Source organism: Homarus americanus, unplaced genomic scaffold, assembly GCF_018991925.1.
Source record: "Homarus americanus isolate GMGI-L3 unplaced genomic scaffold, GMGI_Hamer_2.0 scaffold10478, whole genome shotgun sequence".
NCBI lineage: Eukaryota > Metazoa > Arthropoda > Malacostraca > Decapoda > Nephropidae > Homarus > Homarus americanus.
The window spans coordinates 372,501-388,011 of NW_024742485.1; the positions used below are offsets into that span (position 1 = coordinate 372,501).

Consider the following 15,511-nt stretch of genomic DNA (forward strand, 5'->3'; position numbering starts at 1 on the left):
AACGTCACGGAAAAAATGGTTATACATAAATTTTTGTTGAATTATTGTTATGTGTTTTCAGAAAGAAGTTATAAGAATGTCTCTTTTTTTTTTCTCTCTCTCTGTTTATCTTTCTTTTTCTCATTGTCTCACTTTCACTTTCTCTCTTTTGGTTTTTGTTTCTCTATAAATTTTCTCAAAGGGTTTGTTGCGTTGTAGCGTAGGAAAATTCTCTCTCTCTCTCTCTCTCTCTCTCTCTCCTCTAAAAACGAAACTTGAACTGAAAAAAAATATTAAAATTATTCCACTTGATAGGATTTATTTAATATTCTCCTGTGTTTATATATTTGAGAGAGAGAGAGAGGAGAGAGAGAGAGAGAGAGAGAGAGAGGGAGAGGGAACAAATTGAGACAGAGATAAGGAGTAAAAGGAAAGAGAGAAAAGAAAAAAAGTTCTATGTTGAGTTAATCAGTCTCTGTAATGAAAGACTAGCAATATAAGGCTGTGTTATGTGTCAGGGGAGAGAGGGAGGGGGGAGAGAGGAGAGAGGGGGTGGGAGAGAGGGAGGGGAAGGTGAGAGAGGGAGGGACAAGGAGATAAGGGGAGTGGAACAAGGGATGGGAAGGGGGGAGGAGAGGAGGTAGGGGAGGGACCAGAGAGGAAGGGAAGGAAGGGGGAGATAGGGACTAGGAGGGGGAAGGCAGGAGGGGGAGGGGGGAAGGGGGGACTAGGAGGGGAGGTTGTGTAGGAGGGGAGGGGGGGAAGGGGATTTAGGAGGGGGAGGTTGTGTAGGAGGGGGGAGGGGGGAAGGGGACTAGGGAGGGTAAGACATGCATATTCAACTCGCTGGCTGCCGCTGCTGCCTCCTCTCCTGGACCTCTGGCATCAAAATGATACAACAGGAATTTGGGAATGATGGTGAATGGATTTTCTGGATTTTCACAACCATGCGTCAACTGGGGCGTGCAGGGTGTGGGGGTGTAGGGGAGGTTGGTGTGGGGTAATGGGTGTGGGGTGGGTAGAGGGGTACAGTTGGCATGACAAACGACCAGAAAGTGGTTGATTATTGCGTCTGTTCATCTATCATCTGGTCTGTCTGTCTGTCTGTCTGTCTGTCTGTTTCCCGTTCTGTCTGTATTTATGTATGTTATTTTATGTTACCGTCTGTCTGTCTTTCTCTTTACCTGTCTGTCTGTCTGTCTGTTTATACTTGATTGTATCTTGTTTATTCTCTTATTTCTGTTCACATTTTTTAATCATCATCATCATCATCATCATCATCATCATCATCATCATCATTAGCTTCATTATCTTCTCCTCTCTCTCTCTCTCTCTCTCTCTTTACCTCCCTCCTACCATAATGTCTCTCCATCTCCCTTTCTCTCCGTTCTTTCTCTGCCAGACGGCCTCCATCTCCTCCCAGGACCATTCTGACCCGTCCATCAGGCACTCTGGTGATGCTTTCACCTACGTCATGGCTACTTTCACCTCCTCGCTTTCTAAGCCTCCCTCACCAAGCGCCATCCACGGTTGCTTTACGACTTTCCCCCCAGACTTTTCCTGTCAGGCGTCTTTTGAGGATCTTTTTGCTCTTTGCTTTCTCTGTGTCGAAGCTTTCTATATGATTTTTAGAGTTAATGTGACTTTTTTTTACGATTTTTGGGGGAGTTTTTTCGTTATTTGCTTTCTTTTGGGGGCCTTTTTTTTGGTGTTGGAGTTTTTGACTTTCTTTTTTGAATGTTTTGAGGTGTTTTTTTTTATTGTGGTTTGATTATTATATTCTTTTCCTCTCAGTTTCCCTCACGTATCTTCGTAGCTGTATTCACTTGGGGATTTTTCATATTTTTTGGTAATGTGATTTGACTGAATTTTTAGACACACACACACACACACACACACACACACACACACACACACACACACACAAGTCAAAGGTCAAGGTTAATGTCATCGAGAATTAAAACAAAAAAGACGACATTTTCTAATAGACCTCTTTATAAGACAAGGGGAGACTTATTACATTACATCACACGATAAAAGGTTCATTATACGTCACTTGTACGTTTATCACCGTCACGTTACGTTTTTCTATACAATTACGTCAATAAATTATATGAATGTTATCAACGTGTTTGATCTCTGACCCATATAATATACCTGTTTGGGGAATTAGCCATAGGAACACCTCATTATTAAAATATATGACTGAAATAGGTAAAAGGTGTCTAGGTATGGATTCTTGTGTCTTGTTTGTGTATCTGTCTGTTGTCCTGGCATAACCTAACCTAACCTAACCTAACCTAACCTAACCTAACCTAACCTAAAAATATAAATGAGTAGAATACGTGAATGTCCTGTGTGTGTGTGTGTGTGTAATAATAATAATAATAATAATAATAATAATAATAATAATAATAATAATAATAATAATAATAATGATAATAATAATGATAATAATTAACGGTTTATTGAAAGAACATGGCAGCCGGAAGACTGAAAATATACATAATTGGGGAATGGGTCTTTTGATTTACAAATAATATACAAGTAACATAAGTGATACAAATATGATATATAATAATGAGGTGGGGAGAAGGTCATACTACAGGGCATTTCAACATAGTGACAGTGCAAGAAGTAGGATTGACTGGAAGTGAATACACTGGTTGATTACAAGTTATTGATAATTTTTACAATGGTTGGGACTGGGCTGTTCTTATAGCGATCAGTTCGTGCTCGTATGGGCTGGATGCGGTTGTGGTGTCGAACAGCAATTCTTGGGTGAGGGATCTCAGGTGGTAGTAGGAGCCGGTGTCGAGGATGGTGCAGAAACTTCTCACTAAATTTACAGATGAGGTCGTGGTGATGGTCAGTGAGTAGGAAGAGAGAATAATCTTGCATGCCCTCTTTTGCACTTTTTCTAGGTGTTTACGTTGTGTGGCATTTATGGAGGAAGACCAGGTGTGTGTGTGTGTGTGTGTGTGTGTGTGTGTGTGTGTGTGTGTGTTGTGTGTGTGTGTGTGTGTGTGTTTAAAGGTTTTAGTTGTCGATGTATAGAATTGCGAGTACATAAACACAACAACAACAACCAAAGACAACAACAACAACAACAACAACAACCCCCAACCCCCCCTCACAGTAGACTCTCTCTCTCTTTCTCACACCATTACTAATTCTCTTTTATGCTCATGAGGCCTGAATATTCTCTCTCTCTCCCCTCTCTCTCTCTCTCTCTCTCTCTCTCCATGCAAATTTTCTTTTTGCTTGTCAGCTGGCATTCTCCTCCCCGACGGCCCACAGACAAAAGAACGCTGAGGGTGAACGCGAATTACCTGAACGCTTCCTTCCTAACCTGCTCCGGAAAGGGTACAGGAGGGAAAAAAGTGGGAAAAAAGTAAAAAAAAAAAGTGGGAAAAAATAAAAAAAACAAAGTGGGGAAAAAAGAAGACAATGGACAATATCAACAAGTTTCTTAATTTTTATGTTTTGGGGTTTGTGTATTTATTTTTTATATGTGTGTGTGTGTGTGTGTGTGTGTGTGTGTGTGTGTGTGTGTGTGTTGTTTTTGTGCCTGTGAATATTGTTGTTTCTGTTGTCTCTGTTGTTCTGTTATTTCTGTTGGTTTATTGTTCCTGTTGTTCCTGTTGTCTCTGTTGGTCTGTTATTTCTGTTGGTCTGTTGTTCCTGTTGTTCCTGTTGTCTCTGTTGGTCTGTTATTTCTGTTGGTCTGTTGTTCCTGTTGTTCCCGTTGTCTCTGTTGGTCTGTTATTTCTGTTGGTTTATTGTTCCTGTTGTTCCTGTTGGTCTGTTGGTTTGTTATTTCTGTTGGTCTATTGTTTCCTGTTGTTCTGTTGGCTCTGTTAGTCTGTTATTTCTGTTGGTCTGTTGGTCTGTTGTTCCTGTTGGTCTGTTGTTCCTGTTGTTCCCGTTGGCTCTGTTCCAGGTTAAGAGCTCCACGCTAACACCTCATTAACTTAAACTTTGACCAAATACGAAACTTTCTTGTGAATTCTTTTCTCTTTTGTGTCTAGTTATTCCTGAAATGTCATCCTTAAGGACTGGTCTCTCGGTGCACCTGAAGATTAACCCCCCTCCAAGCTTATTTCACCTGAAGATTAACCCCCCTCCAAGCTTATTTCACCTGAAGATTAATCACTCCAAGCTTATTTCACCTGAAGATTAATCACTCTCAGCTTATTTTACCTGAAGATTAACCCTCCTCAGCTTATTTCTCTGAAGATTAACCCCCCTCCAAGCTTATTTCACCTGGTTATCACCCTCAGCTTATTTCTCCTGAGATTAATCCCTCAAGCTTATTTCTCTGAATTAACCCCCCTCCAAGCTATTTCTCTGATTAACCCCTCAAGCTTATTTCTCCTGAAGATTAATCACCCTCAAGCTATTTACCTGAAGTAATCACTCCAAGCTTATTTCACCAGAAGATTAATCACCCTAACCTAACCTAACCGAACTTAATCTAACTAACCTTACCTTACTAAGCCTTCCTAGGTAGCGTTAGGGGTTAATCTTCAGGTGAAATAAGGTTGGTGGGGTTAATCTTCAGGTAAGCTCATGAGTGAACGGTGAAACGGGGTAATCTTCAGGTGAAATAAGCTTGGTGGGGGTTAATCTTCAGGTGAAATAAGCTTGAAGTTAATCTTCAGGTGAAATAAGCTTGGTGGGGGGTTAATCTTCAGGTAAAATAAGCTTGGTGGGGGTTAATCTTCAGGTGAAATAAGCAGTGGGGGGTTAATCTTCAGGTGAAATAAGCTTGGTGGGGGTTAATCTTCAGGTAAAATAAGCTTGGGGGGGTTAATCTTCCAGGTGAAATAAGCTTGGAGGTTAATCCGGTGAAATAAGCGGAGGTTAATCTTCAGGTAAAATAAGCTTGTAATCTCAGGTAACAAAATCTCAGGTGAAATAGCTTTAATCCAGGTAAATAAGCGGTGGTTAATCTTCAGGTAAACTTGGTGGGGATAATCTTCAGGTGGCTCAGCAGTGGGGTATTCTTCAGGTGAAACAATTGGGGGTTAATCTTCCAGGTGAAATAAGCTTGGAGGTTAATCTTCAGGTGAAATAAGCTTGGAGGGGGGTTAATCTTCAGGTAAAATAAGCTTGGTGGGGTGTTAATCTTCAGGTGAAATAAGCTGGGGATTCTGTTCTCTGTACATTTATGTGGCTGTGCAAGAGCCAGTAGTTTATATGTTAATTACTGTCTTTCTGTTTGGCTCTCCGTCTGTCTAACTGTACTGGTATGTGTCTGTCTGTCTGGCTGTCTGTCTGTCTGTCTGGCTGTCTGTCTGTCTGTTTGTCTGTCTGGCTGCCTGTCTCTCGCTCTCTTGTCTGTGGCTGCCTGTCTCTCGCTCTCTTGTCTGTCTGGCTGCCCCTGTCTCTCGCTCTCTTGTCTGTCTGTTGCCTGTCTCTCGCTCTCTTTATCTGTCTGGCTGCCTGTCTCTCCTCTCTTGTCTGTCTGGCTGCCTGTCTCTCATCTCTCTTTGTCATGCTGGCTGCCTATCTCTCACTCTCTTTGTCTGTCTGGCTGCCTGTCTCTCGCTCTCTTGTCTGTCTGGCTGCCTGTCTCTCAGCTCTTTGTCTGTCTGGCTGCCTGTCTCTCAGCTCTTGTCTGTCTGGCTGCCTGTCTCTCTCAGCTCTCTTGTCTGTCCTGGCTGCCTGTCTCTCGCTCTCTTGTCTGTCTGTCTGCCTGTCTCTCGCTCCTGCTTGTCTGTCTGGCTGCCTGTCTCTCGCTCTCTTTGTCTGTCACAGCTGCCTGTCTCTCTCAGCGCTCTCTTGTGTCTGTCTGGCTGCCTGTCTCTCGCTCTCTTGTCTGTACAGCTGCCTCTCTCTCATCTCTTTGTCTGTCTGTCTGCCTGTCTCTCGCTCTCTTGTCCATCTGTCTGCCTGTCTCTCCTCTCTTGTCTGTCTGGCTGCCTGTCTCTCGCTCTCTTTGTCTCTGTCTGGCTGCCTGTCTCTCTCGCTCTCTGTATCTGGCTGCCTGTCTCTCAGCTCTTGTCTGTCTGGCTGCCTGTCTCTCGCTCTCTTTGTCTGTCTGGCTGCCTGTCTCTCACTCTCTTGCCTGTCTGGCTGCTGTCTCTCGCTCTCTTTGTCTCTGTCGCGCACTTTCTCTCTCATCTCTTGTCTGTCTGTCTGCCTGTCTCTCACTCTCTTTGTCTGTCTGGCTGCCTGTCTCTCGCTCTCTTTGTCTGTCTGGCTGCCTGTCTCTCGCTCTCTTTGTCTGTCTGGCTGCCTGTCTCTCGCTCTCTTGTCTGTCTGGCTGCCTGTCTCTCGCTCTCTTGTCTGTCTGTCTGCCTGTCTCTTTTTGTGCCCAACTACAATAAATTCCCTATTTTTCCCCAGTAACAATAAATTCACCTATTTTTTTCCTGTAACTATAAATTCCTTATTTTTTTCCAATAACAATAAGTTCTCTTATTTTTTCCCCGTTACAATAAATTTCCTTAGTGTTTTCTAAGTTACAATGCGTTCATTCATTTTTTTGCAATTACAATAAATTCCCTTATTTTTCCCTAGTTACAATAAATTCCCCTGGTTTTTACCCTACCTACAAAAATCCCTTAGTTTCCCCACCTACAAAAATTCCCTTAGGGTTTCCCAGCCTACAATAAATTCCCCTAGTATTTTCCCCCCACCTACAATAAATTTCCCTACTTTTTTCCCCACCTACAATAAATTCCCCTCGTTATACTTACATTGTTTATATGAAAACGGTCAACAAATCAATGTATATTTTTATTCAGCTACAATAAATTCACCTGAGTTATATTTGCTTCGTTTACATAAATAGATCAACAAATCATTTTTTTTAGTTGTCCAGTTAAATGTTAGTGTGTTTGTTAGTGTGTTTGTTTGTTTGTTTTGTGATTTAAGCCTCAAGCAAGCACCCTAGCCTAAAATCTGTGTGTGGGAACAGTGTTTTTTTTTACAGTTTATAAATACGTCTGTGGGAACAATTTTACCAAGTGGGTTTATTCCTGTATCTTGTTTGTTGTTTATGTTTGTTTGTTTTTGATGTGTTTGTGTTTGTTTGTTGTTGTTTTTATTTGTGTGTTGTCAGAGAGTGAAAAAGTCTACGGTCGCAGCCAGCCACGTTTCACTTACTCATGTTAAAAATTCGTATTTGTTTGTTGTTTAGATAATTATGTGTTATTGTTTGTTTACACGATAGTTTGTTTACATTATTGTTTGTTTATGTTTTGTTTGTTATATTACTGGTTGTTTACATTTTTTTATTTACAATATTTTTATGTTTACATTATTGTTTATGTACATTACTGTTTGTTTACATTATAGTTTGTTTACAGGATTGTTTGTTTACACTATTCTTTGTTTACATTATTGGTTGTTTACATCACTATTTGTTTACAGTATTGTTTGTTTTGATAAGCTTCTTTCTCAGGGCCATGAGCTGTATGTGAACGTCCGCCCTCGCCTCCCACCCCCTCCCCTCCCAGGAAAAACAAGTGCCTCATAATGAATGGTATTTGTGTCCGTGTGTTTGCGTCCGTGTGTTTGTGTTCGTGTGTTTATGTCCGTGTGTTTGTGTTCGTGTGTTTGTGTTCGTGTGTTTGTGTCCGTATGTTTATGTCCGTGTGTTTGTGTTCGTGTGTTTGTGTCCGTGTGTTCGCCGTGCGTCCGTGTGTTTGTGTCCGTATGTTTGTGTCCGTGTTTTATGTCCGTGTGTTTGTGTCCGTGTGTTTGTGTCCGTGTTTGTGTCCGTGTGTTTATGTCCGTGTGTTTATGTCCGTGTGTTGCGTCCGTGTGTTTGTGTCCGTGTGTTTGTGTCCATGTTTGCGTCCGTGTGTTTGTGTCCGTTGTTTTGTGTCCGTGTGTTTGTGTCCGTGTGTTTATGTCCGTGTGTTTGTGTCCGTGTGTTTGTGTCCGTGTGTTTGTGTCCGTGTGTTTATGTCCGTGTGTTTGCGTCCGTGTGTTTGTGTCCGTGTGTTTGTGTCCGTGTGTTTGCGTCCGATGTTTTGTATCCGTGTGTTTGTGTCCGTGTGTTTATGTCCGTGTGTTTGCGTCCGTGTGTTTGTGTCCGTGTGTTTCGTCCGTGTGTTTGTGTCCGTGTGTTTGTGTCCGTGTGTTGCGTCCGTGTGTTTGTATCCTGTGTTTGTGTCCGTGTGTTTATGTCCGTGTGTTTGCGTCCGTGTGTTTGTGTCCGTGTGTTTGCGTCCGTGTGTTTGTGTCCGTGTGTTTATGTCCGTGTGTTTTTGTCCGTGTGTTTGCGTCCGTGTGTTTGTGTCTGTGTTTGTGTCCGTGTGTTTGTGTCCGTGTGTTTATGTCCGTGTTTGTCCGTGTGTTTGCTGTGTTTGTGTCCGTGTGTTTATGTCCGTGTGTTTTGTCGTGTTTTGTGTCGTGTGTTTGTGTCCGTGTGTTTGTGTCCGTGTGTTTATGTCCGTGTGTTTGTGTCCGTGTGTTTATGTCCGTGTGTTTGCGTCCGTGTGTTTGTGTCCGTGTGTTTACGTGTGTTTGTGTCCTGTGTTTGTGTCCGTGTGTTTGTGTCCGTGTGTTTTGCGTCCGTGTGTTTGTGTCCGTGTGTTTGTGTGTCGTGTGTTTGTGTCCGTGTGTTTTTGTCCGTGTGTTTGTGTCCGTGTGTTTTGCGTCCGTGTGTTTGTGTCCGTGTGTTTGTGTCCGTGTGTTTGCGTCCGTGTGTTTGTGTCGTGTGTTGTGTGTTGCTGTGTTTGTATCCGTGTGTTTGTGTCCGTGTGTTTGTGTCCGTGTGTTTGTGACCGTGTGTTTGTGTCCGTGTGTTTGTGTCCGTGTTTTGGGCTCATTTGTTTGTTGTTTTTTCGGCTCGTGAGTTTGAGGGTGGGCGAGTTAATGTCGTTTTTAATGGGGGTAATCGTTGTCCTGTTTTGTCTCTGTCTGTCGTCTGTCTGTCTGTCTGTCTGTGTCTGTCTGTCTGTCTGTCTGTCTGTCTGTCTGTCTGTCTGTCTGTCTATGTCTGTCTGTCTGTCCTGTCTGTCTGTCTGTTTTTTGTCTATGTTTGTCTGTCTGTCATGTATGTCCTTCTGTCTGTCTGTCTATGTCTGTCTGTCTGTCTGTCCTCTGCCTGTCTGTCTATCTGTCTGTCTGTCTGTCTGTCTGTCTGTCTGTCTGTCTGTCTACCTGATACCGAACATCCCCTAACGGAATTCTGTTAGTATAGATAACGAGTTCAATAGAAACGGGTTATGTAAACTATGTAAAATCCTTATATTAAAAACGGGTTACAAAAATCCTCTACACGGAACTGCTGTGTATAACCGGGTGATGAAAACAACTTCAAGGGACTTAGCACACACACACACACCTATATCTCTCTCTCTCTCTCTCTCTCTCTCTCTCTCTCTCTCTCTCTCTCTCTCTCTCTCTCTCTCTCTCTCTGGGGTTTTAACATTATATAGATGAATGATCTTGTACGTCGTAATATATTTTCTGGTTAAGTTTTTTTTTTTCTTGAGTATTTCCGTGATTTAAACTCCTCACGAACACTGCCCTGCCACAAATCCGCATGTACAGCTGACGCAGTTTATAAGAGCATACTGTATTCCTGCTCGTTGTTGTAGTGCCCTCCCCTCTCTTTCCCCTCTTTCTCTTCCACTTCACCTCTCCTCCTCAAACTCTCTCTTTCTCTCCCCCTTCCCCTCCTCTCTCCTTCCCCTCCTCAATCTCCTCTTCCTCTCTCCCCTGCCTCTCCTCAATTTCCTCTTCCTCTCCCCCCCCTCCCCCTCTCCCCCCATCTCCCCCCCCCAAGAATGAATACACAAGTAAACATATTTTCTAAAGATTAGGGGTGTTTTTGTTCCTGGTGATCATGAGGCCGCTGTCTGGTCAAGCCATGAGGACCGTTGATCGAGACCTTCTGTGCCTGGTATCAAGCCATGAGGGACCGTTCTGCTGTGCCTGGTGATCAAGCCATGAGGACCGTTCTGCTGTTCCTGGTGATCAGCCATGAGGGGCCGTTCTGCTGTGCCTGGTGATCAAGCCGCGGGGACCGTTCTGCTGTGCCTGGTAGTCAAGCCATGAGGGCCGTTCTGCTGTTCCTGGTGATCAAGCCATGAGGGACCGTTCTGCTGTTCCTGGTATCAGATGAACCGGGACCGTTCTGCTGTTCCTGGTGATCAAGCCATGAGGGACCGTTCTGCTGTTCCCTGATCCAAGCCGCCAGGGACCGTTCTGCTGTGCCTGGTGATCAAGCCATGAGGGACCGTTCTGCTGTGCCTGGTGATCAAGCCATGAGGGACCGTTCTGCTGTGCCTGGTGATCAAGCCATGGGGACCGTTCTGCTGTTCCTGGTGATCAAGCCATGAGGGGCCGTTCTGCTGTTCGTGATCAACCACCCCACAACCAAACCCCCCACAACCCACCCCCACAACCAACCCCCCCCCCCAGATCCAAGCCATGAGGGACCGTTCTGCTGTTCCTGTGATCAACCGCGGACCCCCCACAACCCAACCCCCCCAACCCACCTTCTGCTGTGCCGGTATCAAGCCCGAGAGGACCGTTCTGCTGTGCCTGGTGATCAAGCCATGAGGACCGTTCTGCTGTTCCTGGTGATCAAGCCATGAGGGCCGTTCTGCTGTTCCTGGTGATCAAGCCATGAGGACCGTTCTGCTGTTCCTGGTGATCAGCCATGAGGGACCGTTCTGCTGTTCCTGGTGATCAAGCCATGAGGACCGTTCTGCTGTGCCTGGTGATCAAGCCATGAGGACCGTTCTGCTGTGCCTGGTGATCAAGCCATGAGGACCGTTCTGCTGTGCCTGGTGATCAACCCGAGGACCGTTTGCTGTTCCTGGTGACAGCCAGAGGGCCGTTCTGCTGTTCCTGGTGATCAAGCCGCGAGGGGACCGTTCTGCTGTTCCTGGTGATCAAGCCGCGGGGACCGTTCTGCTGTTCCTGGTGATCGCCAGAGGACCGTTCTGCTGTTCCTGGTGATCAAGCCACGAGGACCGTTCTGCTGTTTCCTGGTGATAAGCCATGAGGGACCGTTCTGCTGTTCCTGGTGATCAAGCCATGAGGACCGTTCTGCTGTTCCTGGTGATCAAGCCGCGAGGGACCGTTCTGCTGCCTGGTGATCAAGCCATGAGGGGACCGTTCTGCTGTGCCTGGTGATCAAGCCATGAGGGACCGTTCTGCTGTCCTGGTGATCAAGCCATGAGGACCGTTCTGCTGTTCCTGGTGATCCAAGCCACGAGGGCCGTTCTGCTGTTCCTGGTGATCAAGCCGCGAGGACCGTTCTGCTGTTCCTGGTGATCAAGCATGAGGACCGTTCTGCTGTTCCTGGTGATCCAAGCCATGAGGACCGTTCTGCTGTTCTGGTGATCAAGCCACGAGGGGCCGTTCTGCTGTGCCTGTGATCAAGCCGCGGGGACCGTTCTGCTGTTCCCAGTGATCAAGCCGCGAGGACCGTTCTGCGCGGTGATCAAGCCGCGAGGACCGTTCTGCTGTGCCTGGTGATCAAGCCATGAGGGACCGTTCTGTGCCTGGTGATCAAGCCATGAGGGACCGTTCTGCTGTGCCTGGTGATCCACCATGAGGGCAATTCTGCTGTGCCTGGTGATCAAGCCGAGGGGACCGTTCTGCTGTTCTGGTGATCAAGCCGCAGGGGACCGTTCTGCTGTGCCTGTGATCAAGCCGCGAGGGACCGTTCTGCTGTGCCTGGTGATCAAGCCACGAGGCCGTTCTGCTGTTCCTGGTGATCAAGCCATGAGGACCGTTCTGCTGTTCCTAGTGATCAAGCCATGGGGACCGTTCTGCTTCCTGGTGATCAAGCCAGAGGGACCGTTCTGCTGTTCCTGGTGATCAAGCCATGAGGAACCGTTCCTGCTGTTCCTGGTGATCAAGCCGCAGGGACCGTTCTCTGTGTCTGGTGATCAAGCCATGAGGACCGTTCTGCTGTTCTGGTGATCAAGCCATGAGGACCGTTCTGCTGTTCCTGGTGATCAAGCCATGAGGACCGTTCTGCTGTTCCTGGTCGCGTCTTGGGGAAAAAATAACAGATTTTATCGTGAATTATACTGTCTGGGTGTTTCCTCGCTGGGGAGATTTGCGGTGTGTTGCCTGTCTCTCTGTCTCTGTCTGTCTGTCTGTCTGTCTTTTTCTAGGTTAGTGGTTTGTGTGTTATGTCTGTCTATCTGTTTATCTGTCTCTATCTCCGCCTGTCTCTCTTTTTCTGTCTGTCTGTCCTTTGATTTAAGTTCTTTGAGATTAACCCCTCCTCCTCTCCTCCTCCTCTCCCCCTCTCCCTCTCCTCCCTCTCCTTCCCTCCCTCCCCCCTCTCCCCTCCCTCCCCTCCCCTCTCCCCTCCCCCTCCCTCCCCTCCCTCCCTCCCCTCCCCCAATTTGGTAGAAGAAGCAATCTTAGGGTGAATTTTTCATCTCTGTGTTGACATTCCTTTGAGATGAATGGACTGGCCAATCAGGGTCGTCTTGGAAGATTAGTGTTGTGGTTGGTTGGCAGGTTCTGTCACGCTATTGGTTGATAACTCACCACACTCCTCCCTCACCACCCCTCATCCCCACCATCCCTCCCTCCCACCCCCCTCCCCTCCTCCCCTCTCATCCCTACCACAAACATCAAACCCTCACCATAAACATCTTCTCCACCACCAATCTCCACCATAAACATCTTCTCCACCACCAATCTCCACCATAAACATCTCTTCACCACCAGTCTCCACCATAAACATCTCCTTCACCACCAGTCTCCACCATAAACATCTCCTTCACCACCAATCTCCACCATAAACATCTTCACCACCAATCTCCACCACAAACATCTTCTCTCCACCACCAATCTCCCACCAATCTCCACCATAAACATCTCCTTCACCACCAATCTCCACCACCAGCCTCCACCACAAATGTTTTTTTACGTGTCATGAATGAGTGAGTTAACTGCAGGGGGTCATGTCTGGGCACAGTATTTAGTCTGTTTCACTAGTTTCATCCTCCTCCCTCTCTCCTCATTCTCCCTTCCTATCCCTTCCCCTCTCTTTCCTCCCTTCATCTTCCCTCATTCTACCTCCTCTCCTCCCCTCCTCTCTCACCTCCCCTTCCTCTTCCTCTCTTCCCTCTCTCTTCCTTTCCCCTCTCCCCTCCTCCTGTTCCTCCCTACCCAAACCCCCTCTCTCCCCCCCCCCCCCCCCCCTCTCTCTGTCTCTCTCTCTCTCTCTCAGTCGTAATGTTTATATCTGCAGTAAATTCGTCGCTTGTTGCATTAATGAAAACACATTACTCTCGCTTCATTTGGAATATGAAAATGTGTTTACTAACTATGAACTAGCTACACCATTGGTTATACGAGTAGGTGGGGAGCCTTCGTCAGGACCACTACTACTACTACTACTACTACTACTACTACTACTACTACTACTACTACTACTACTACTACTACTACTACTTTTTTTTTAAACGTGGCCTCAGCCTCCCCAATAGCCACACCTTCGCCACCATTTATTTACCTTAATATTAAATATCTAATACATAAGAAACTATCCTATCTGTGTTAAATTAGTTGAGCCGCAGATCTATGCGGCATTCAGTGACTGTAGCCTCATAGTCGATATCTGCAGCAGTTGTTGGAGTAGGGGCAAGCTCTCGTTCCCCTGAGGCAAACCGACCGAAGGAGAAGGACAGTCGACATCTCATCCAGGCTGTGACATAACTTCTGGGCTGCTGCTTCTGTTCGGAGATCAGCTCCGCAGAGTCTGGCGTAGAAACATCTTGCACTTGGTCACATCCCACCAGAGGTTGTGAACACTAGAGGAGTGAAGCTGCCTTGATCCAACATTTGAATTCTCCCCCCATATGCCTTCTCTTGTCGTTCTCGTTCCTCCTATGCAGCATCGAGAGCTAGAGTTACGGTGACAAACGGCCATGGGATCAAAAATCCTGATGTCAGAAAGCTCGCTGTCCCCGCGTCCAGAATCCTCAGCACTGACGTCCACACACGGGCTTCGTTAGATGTGTTTGAAGTCCTGTGTTGGAAGATCTCGCCATCCAGTGGAGAGGGTCGGTTCTGACGTCCCGGCAAGATTTCCTTCAACATATTTCTGTGAGATCCCCTTACCTCACGTCATGCCTCATGCTATGAAGCCCTTCTTGCAAACCATGGCGTGATCGCCATCATAGGAATAACCACACACGCATTGGGAGGGCAAAACCATCTACTGGCCAACCGTACCTTAGAGCAATGGCATCTGTAAATTCTTGTTTGTTAAGAAACCATTTGCCCTTATCGGTAACGTAGTTAAGATTCGAGGCGCCCACCTCCTGCGCTATAGCTACTTTTTTGTCAAATTTTTCTGGAACCAGCAGCATAGTTGCTGCAACATGTCATCTTGGCAGTGCTGCCGATCTGTTGTAATGGACCTACGGATCTTATTAACTTCGCTGGTGTCCACTTCCTAGTTGCATTCGGAATTGGTCAGTGAGGCTGCCGTGAGCTTAAGTGAATTTTGATGTTCAGAGTCAAGCAATCTCCTCTGGATTAGTTAGTCCGATCCCTCAGTCTTGGTGGAAGTGCAAAGTGTTCTTTCTAGGGTTAAGTCGTGGTGTTTCACTAGTTTGGGAATGAACTTGACACTGGTGCTTCTTCCAAAGGGTGGAGGAGAGGTCGGATCTCAGGGATGGTACGCATCAGGTAGTTCCAACGATGCTTGACTCCATGTGTGAATGCTACTACTTTTTTTGGGGTGAATTGGCCTCCAACCTCCCATTATTAAGATAAAAACAACAACAAACAAACAGGAAACAAATAAACAAAGGAAAAAACTAAGTGGAAAAAAAAACAGGGGAATAATCCATAGTCATAAAAAACACTGGATCACCTGAAGATTAAACCACCATGACGTTACCTTTGGGGGTTAGGTTAGGTTAGGTTGGGTTTGGGTCGGGTTAGGTTAGGTTAGGTTAGGTTGGGTCGGGTTGGGTTGGGTTAGGTTGGGTCGGGTTAGGTTGGGTTTGGGTTGGGTTAGGTTAGGTTAGGTTGGGTCGGTTAGGTTAGGTTAGGTTAGGTTGGGTCGGGTTAGGTTAGGTTGGGTTGGGTTAGGTTAGGTTGGGTTAATTATGAGGTGAGATAAACTGTGGTGTCATCACTTACTTCTCTTGATCTCCAAACTGAAGGTCTTGTTCACCAGGCTGTTCACCACTACCATCACCACCATTAGTGTTCTCCACATCCTCACTGCTGCTGGGGAGAGTTCAGGTCACCTCAGGTCACAGTAGTGGAGCTCAGACACTGTACAGGTCACTCCAGGTCGTGATAATGGAGGTCAAGCACTCAGGTAAGCACTATTCAGGTCACTATAGGTCACGATAATGGTAATCAAACACTGTGCAGGTCACGATAATGCATGTCAAACAGGGTTAATACACCACTGAACTCTGGAGATCATCTCAAGTCACAATTCCTCCACGTAACAATGGCGCTGGAGGAGGAGGAGGAGGAGGAGGAGAAAGAGGAGGAGGAGAAGGAGAAAGAGGAGATAGATGGAGGAGGAGAAAGAGGAGGAGGAGCAGGAGGAGGAGGAGGA

The 15,511-nt window shown here is 46.2% G+C and overlaps 1 protein-coding gene across 1 annotated transcript in view; it reads right to left on the minus strand.

Moving 5' to 3' along the window:
* LOC121876937 (nephrin-like) overlaps window positions 1-15,253 on the minus strand; it is a 104,238-nt gene extending 88,985 nt beyond the window's left edge. The window contains exon 1 of the mRNA XM_042382518.1: window positions 15,079-15,253. Coding sequence (XP_042238452.1) covers window positions 15,079-15,157 — 79 coding nt within the window. The 5' untranslated portion in view covers window positions 15,158-15,253. The remainder of the gene's footprint in view (window positions 1-15,078) is intronic.
* Between the last annotated feature and the right edge of the window lie 258 nt (window positions 15,254-15,511).